Below are 6,453 nucleotides of genomic sequence, written 5' to 3' on the forward strand. Positions count from 1 at the left end.
TGTTTTTTAATTCGAAATAGCTCTTTGAAGCAGATTCAGGGCAGATACCACTGACCTCTTACCACAAATGTTTAACACATATACGCAATGATAAAGTCATACAGCTTAAAACACAAAATAAAGGGTGGGGGGAAGAGAAAGAGGCCACTGCCTTTGTGCGAGTCCGGGTCCCAGGCTGGGGAGAGTGGCCGTGCAGGTCCAGTCTCATCCCTCCGGCTGCAGCCATGCTGCACTGGGGCCACGCACCCGCTCTCGAGTTGAGGCCTTTGGTCACGAAGTCTCGCACCTGGGTCCTTTGCTGTCTCATACCCCACCTCTCCTCCTATCAGCATCCCCCGCGGAGCCCTGGGGAGGTGGGCTTCCCTCCATGTGCGTTCTCACTCCTCTTCTCAGCAGCATCCTTCTGCGATCCTGGGTGGTCTGTGTGTGTGCAGCCTCCTTAAATATTGTGTATGTGGTTTCTTTCGGGTCTGTGGGTCAGTCTGGGAGTATATGTCTGTCTTTCTGGACATGTGTACGTGTTGTGTAGCAGTGCTCTGGTTCAATAAAGCTTTCATATACATAGCAGCAATGAAGTCTTGCCATCAGGTGATGTAAAGGGGCAGCTACTGGGCAGGGCTAGCAGACGTCACGGGGACCGCGGCCCCTCTCTGTTTGCTCTTCCTCTTCTTGGTGCCAGACTTAGCATCTTTGGTGTCTTTCCGATTTCTGTTCCCGTTCGCATTATCTTGCTTTCCTTGCTCTTCCTTTTTCTTCCTTTTCCCTGCAGTAAAGCAAAGGGGCACCATGAGGCTCTCCGGCAGAGCGAGCTGGCCCGTGTCCCGCTGCTGCCGGGGGTAGCCCAAAGGGCCTGTGCCCCTCCCCATGCAGAGTGGTGCCCGAGCCGCCCTATCTGCCAGGCTGTGCTTTGCATTGCGAGCTGTTGCCTAAATATAAACAGGGAAGAAGGGTCAAATCAGGATTTAGCTTTGTGAGTGTTGGTCCCCAGCAGGAGTGTGAACACTTGCATTTCTCCGTGGCCGCGTACCAAGCCCCTTAGCTAAGGCGCTGCTGTGCGCAGCAGAGGAACAGATCTGCCGTGTCTGCCTCCCCCTGCCTGGCTGTTTAATCCCTGTGGTGTTAGTCCCTGCTTAGAACTGGTTTCCTCCAAAACACTCAACCCAGCTGTAATCCTTGTCCATCCCATAAGAGGATGACCAAACCACCTTTCATCCTACAGACACTCCAATTCCTGGGAAAAACACAGACCTAAGCATTCTGGTAGAGGAGAAGACGACATCCATCACCGCAGTGCACAGGTGTGCACCTTTGGCTGCTCAGCTGCCTTGCTGCTCTCTGGCCAGGGAAGAAGCTAAAATATCTGAAAGCCCACGGGACACGCAGCAAGCTGTGCTGAGCATCGCCCACCCAGGAGCCTGTGCTGGTTCCATCCAGGGGTCTTTCTAGCTGCTGTCGCATTGTGTTCCCTGTACTGCAGGGTACACACTGTATAGGGGTAGTGAGATGCGCAGCACAGTTGTGATACTGGACAACTGGCTGAATGCTGGTGTCTAACAAATCAAGGGCGCTGGGGAGGGATGGTGAGATAGTTCATGTCTGCTCACCTTCGGGACACTGGTTCTTCTGCACGGTGCACCTCCGCACCTCCGTGGTGGCAGGACAGAGGGACACATCTCCGGAGGGAGCCTGCAGAATCCGCCGCGTTCGGTCTTCATTGCCCTTCTTGAAGCCACAGAGCTTCCTCTTCTTGGAGCAGGGCCCCCAGGGCCCCCACTCACTCATTTCACATTGTGCTGCCAGATAACAAGAGAGGCCAGCAGTAACTCTCGTTTCTCCATTGCTGCCTCAGGACTTCCGGGAGCCCTTGCACACCATCGCACCTCTCCCCCACTTTAGGCTTGAAGAGTACACGTGTTTCCCCAGCAGCTTCCTGAATTTTCAAGGCACCCCCTTCCTTGCCGTACTGCACAAATTCTGAGTCACTATTCCACGGCAACAACACGGGGATGCTGCTCCCCATCTAGGCTGGTTTCCAGAGGGCTCTGCCCTCTGAAGGGCTGCGTCTGGCGTGTACCGTCACCCACTCAACATGAATACGATGAGCCATCGTCTCTGAGGGGTTCGTTTTATCATCTAAACCAAACTGTAGCGATACATGTGACTGGACCCGACAGATGCACAAAAAGCTCAGCAGAAGGTGCCCGCGCATCGCTTACCAGGACTGCTGCACTCCATGGTGCCGTTGGCAGCAGAGTAGCCTTCGGGGCATGTGACGTAACATCTCCCTTTGTGCAAATACAAACCTTCCTTACATTTTGTGCAAAAGTTTCGACTGAAACAGGACTCACAGTTCTCAATTTTGCATTCTGGGGAAAAAAACCACAAAGATTTCATGTAGTCTGATGTGAGCAAAAGACTCAGGAGGCTTTTGACTGCTAACTGGAGTTTTCTTCTGGCTCCAAGGGGTCTGCCAACAGCCAGGGCAAGTCTCTGAACCTCCTGCCAGGCTACTCAGATAGAAGTTGGTTTTCTCTGCACTGTTCCCCTATGCATCTCTCATAGCCAGCAGCAGTTGCTGCCAGATTGAAACCAGGCAGGGTGGAAAAGGTTTGGGCTGGTTTTCAGCTTGAGCATCGGTCAGCCAAAGTGAGACAGTGCAAAGAATAAAGTCCTGTATCAACTGCAAAGAAACGGAGTTAGACGGAAATCTGACCATGCGGGTGGTTTGCCTGAAACTGCCAGGGAATTGATCACATTTTTCCATGTCCAGCTTCTTTCTGGTGCTCTGGCTGAGAGAGGCAGCCCCAGGCTGAGGATCTCATTCAGAAAGCTGCTTGGCTATGGTGAATGAGCAGAGGAGAGAAGAAAAGGTACTGCGAGCAGTACCTTAAAAGGTGAAAAAATCTCCCTCTTCCACCTTCCTCCCAAAGAAAAAGGGTGCCAGTCTGGCAGCCCACGTAACAGAGCTTCCCAAACGTCCTGCAAGATGCTGCATCCACAGTGTACCTATGCGGTGCTGAGCTTGCTGCAACGGGGTAACTCAGCTCTGAAGGCTTTGTCAGTGGCTCTCTGCTCTAATGGACCATTGGTCCGTAACCACCACCTGCCTGGGCACTGAGACCCACGGAGGCTCTCATAGACCAGGGAGGCCAAAACTCAAGTCAAAACCTGTATGGAAGGGCTAATGTGGGGGCAGTGGATGCTCACCCACCTTCTGAGGGCACTGTTCAGACAGTATCTAGTGGCTGTTCAAAGGGAAGGAGCATCTCAGCCTGGCTGCACACTGCACTGGCTGCCCAGTGCCGCTGTGGGGAAGTGCCTGGGCACTCAAGATGTGTTAGCCATCATCAGTATAAATTATGGGATTATTCCCTGGGTAGATCGCTGCTCTGCTCAGCATGGCCTTCTCCCCTCCCTTACGGCCACAGCGTCTCCTCTCACCTGACCGGAGGCATCACAGTCCCATGCAAAGCACTGCAAAGCACAGCCACCCTCCCATGTTTCGCCCATTCCCTCCCACCCCTGTACTCACTGATGCACTTGTTCATGTCCGTATTGCGAAGGCCAAAATATCCCAGTGGACAAGATGGTAGGCAAATCCCGATTTGCCGGATATCATTCCTCTCCAGAAGAATGAAGAGTTTGGGGGAACACCTCAGGCACCCATTGAACTCAGAGCACAGGTCGCAGCCCCTGGCACAGCCCTGACTCAGCTCGGTGCTAACTGCAAGAGCAAGAGAGAGGCAGCGATTAGTGCCTGCCCGCACGGCCGGGCTCTGCACGCGCCGGCTTCGGCCCCCAACACCAGCACCACTGGCAGGAAGGGCAGGGACCGGGGCGGACAGAGGGCTGGGGTCCTGCTGCACTTGAGGCGCTCGCTGTGGCCCCCAGCACTGCTCTGGCCAGGCATCATGGCCCTGTGCCTGATGCCCACAGGCGCCAGCGCTGTGCCTAGAACAGGCATGGGGGTCACGACAGCAGCAGCAGTGAGGAGCAGGACCCAGCAGCAGCCACCAACTCTACACAGAGCCCCAGCGCTGCCTCCCCACCAGCCCCTTGCCTCCAAGCCCTGTCCATCAGCCCTGCTGCCTGCACTGGGTGGACACCCACGAGGGACTCGTGCCTGGGTGGGCCAGCATCTCCCCGCCCGTCCCCTCTTGGAGCCGGCGGTGCTGCCCCGCTGAGCTACGGGCACGCTGCAGGACGAGTGGGGACCAGAGCCGCGCAGTGCTGGAGCGAAACCGTCTGACTAATTCCGCGCTGTGCTTTGAGCCAGGCTGCGTCCCAAGCTAGATCTCGCTCTGACCCCACTTATGTTAACTCTATCTGGCAGTCCAGGAGATTTCACTGCCCCCAAAATAGAGATGCATTCTGAGCTCCTAAGTTCAGTCCAAGAAAAATACTCAATCCCATGTCTTGAGAGTTTTCTGCTTTTAATTATCGTATAAAATGCTGCTTGTTTTGAAACCAATAGCATTCTTTGCAGGCTAGAATGCAGGTTATTTTTATTAGTTTATTATGCAAGCAGTGTCCTTGTTTATAGAAGAGCTGCGTATTTAAAAAATGTATTCTTTTAAATGCTGTGTTTACTACACTTCAAAAGCAAGCATGGAGCACCACAGTGTTCACGTGCCAGACCGAGAGGTACGAAAACTTTCCTCTCCCCTCGCAGTGACCCGAGACCCCAGCAGCTCCCCTGCTGCCTGTCCCAGCCTCATTGCTGGGTCTGCAGGCACGGAGGCTGCCACAGCCTCGGGAAATGAGACAGAAAGCAGAGGGGGTCCCCAGCCCTGTGGGCCCTCAGTGCACAGCTGCCAGGAGGGTTTGCAGGGTCTGGACTGGGACCTCCCCTTGGCATTTTGGGCCCTGGCCCCTGTACACAGAGACCCTCAGGGGATCCGGCCCCATCCCTCCCGCAGCGCTGGGCCGCAGTGCCAAGGTCTGCCTTGATGGCAAAGGTATAAACCAGGCCCTGCTGGAAATTACACTTTATAGCATTAGCCATGACATCAAGTTTTCCTTGTTCTCACAGGGCTCAGCAGTCCCAGTTTTAATATAAAATCATTTTTGTATAATTTAATTTAAAACAGTTTTAATGTAAAACAGTTCTAAAACTAGCTTACATAAATGAGGGTGAACCCGTGTAGCTGCTGTTGTGCCGATTCAGCCTGGTTGCCCTGCCTAAGCCCCAAGCTGGGACCAGCCAAGGACCATCCAGGCTGGAGAGATAATTAAAACCCCATGCACCTCAGGTCGCGCCACAGCCTGGACACCCCACAGACCAGCACCCCTGCAGAAGCTAAGCAGGCACCCATGCATGGCCGCTTCTTGGGGCAGAGCCTGCTGGGGGGCTCCAGGCCGGATGGGTGGCCATGGGGGAAAGGACGGTGTGGGGCAGGAGCACTGGGACGGGGAGTGACACATGGCTTAGGCTCACACATTCCCTTCCCTTCCTTCTACTGCTCACTTCTCCTGGGAAGGCACCTGACGGCGGTGGGGGACCTGGGGGCTGCTGGCCTCGGCGGGGTGCAAGGCGGGACGCACACTGCGGCCTGCCTGCTCCGTGCCTGCGGGTGCGAAGGCAGGCAGGGGCCATGGCAGCTGAGGCGCTGCGGGAAGCAGGGAGGCCGGCCCTATCCTGCTCCGCAGGGCGAACCCCTCCAGCCGCGAGCATCCCGGGGAGCAGCGCTGGCCGGTCCCTGCCCCGAGCCACAGGCTGTGGGGCAGCTCCTCCCCGTGTCTGCCCGGTGCTGCCTACGGGATTAGTGGGGGCAGCTGCTGGGGTGCTGGGGCAATTGCCTGCAGCTCGGGGTTGCGGCAGGTCCAGTGGGACAGGGGAGTGCATGTCTCTGCATGGGTGTGGGACCTGGGGAGCCCTGAGGGCTTGCGGGGCACCCCAGACTCTGCCCAGCTCTCTATGTTGGTAGACACATTTGCCATCTGCCCGTACAGCATCACGAGAAGAATTAGAGAAGAAAAGCATTTCATACATACTTCGTCTTTGCCTCTTGCCCTTCACCACTTTGCTGCTGCCTGTTAGATCCATCGAGCTTAGAAAAACCACCACCACAAACAGTCCAAGCTGCATAGTAACTCTCCAGCGCTGCAGCCCCTCCGTCGCAGGGTGGTCGGAAGAGCCCGCTCCACAGCTGGGGATCTCTCTGCTGCTGCTAAAATGTCTTGGGCAGGATCAGAGCTGAGAGTCCGCACACAAAGCCTGGTACGGGACCATATCCACAAAATACATCAGCAACAGCGAGCTTAGGTAGCGGGTAACATGGCTCTACCTTCATCCCCGTAAGGAGCGCCGGAGCTTGGCTCTAGTCCCATCTGGGGGCTCTGGCAGCGTGCGTTAGCTGCTTGCAGCTTCCGAGTGCACTGGCAGGAACTGCAAAGGAAGAGGAGAACAGATTAACTCAACAGTCGGCATCACTCCTGTAGTGGCTGGGCTCA

At 55.6% G+C, this 6,453-nt stretch overlaps 1 protein-coding gene across 1 annotated transcript; it reads right to left on the reverse strand.

Annotated features, from left to right (window-relative positions):
- Positions 1–605: 605 nt before the first annotated feature.
- RSPO1 (R-spondin 1) lies at positions 606–6,088 on the reverse strand. The gene is made up of 5 exons (XM_009961149.1): positions 5,995–6,088; positions 3,533–3,724; positions 2,217–2,366; positions 1,605–1,793; positions 606–763 (listed from the first exon to the last, which is right to left on the reverse strand). The coding sequence occupies exons 1-5, from the start codon at positions 6,086–6,088 to the stop codon at positions 606–608; spliced, it is 783 nt and encodes a 260-aa protein (XP_009959451.1).
- Positions 6,089–6,453: the final 365 nt, after the last annotated feature.

Source organism: Leptosomus discolor, chromosome Z (assembly GCF_034619465.1).
Source record: "Leptosomus discolor isolate bLepDis1 chromosome Z, bLepDis1.hap2, whole genome shotgun sequence".
Classification (NCBI taxonomy): domain Eukaryota; kingdom Metazoa; phylum Chordata; class Aves; order Leptosomiformes; family Leptosomidae; genus Leptosomus; species Leptosomus discolor.

Bases quoted from the DNA above. Each gene is read 5' to 3' on its own strand.
- RSPO1 (XM_009961149.1), bottom strand. From the start codon at position 6,088: ATGCAGCTTGGACTGTTTGTGGTGGTGGTTTTTCTAAGCTCGATGGAT. The intron at 2,367-3,532 runs GTGAGTACAGGG...TTTTTTCCCCAG, and splicing joins GGACATGAACAAGTGCATCA to AATGCAAAATTGAGAACTGT. The intron at 1,794-2,216 runs GTAAGCGATGCG...GTTATCTGGCAG, and splicing joins CATGGAGTGCAGCAGTCCTG to CACAATGTGAAATGAGTGAG.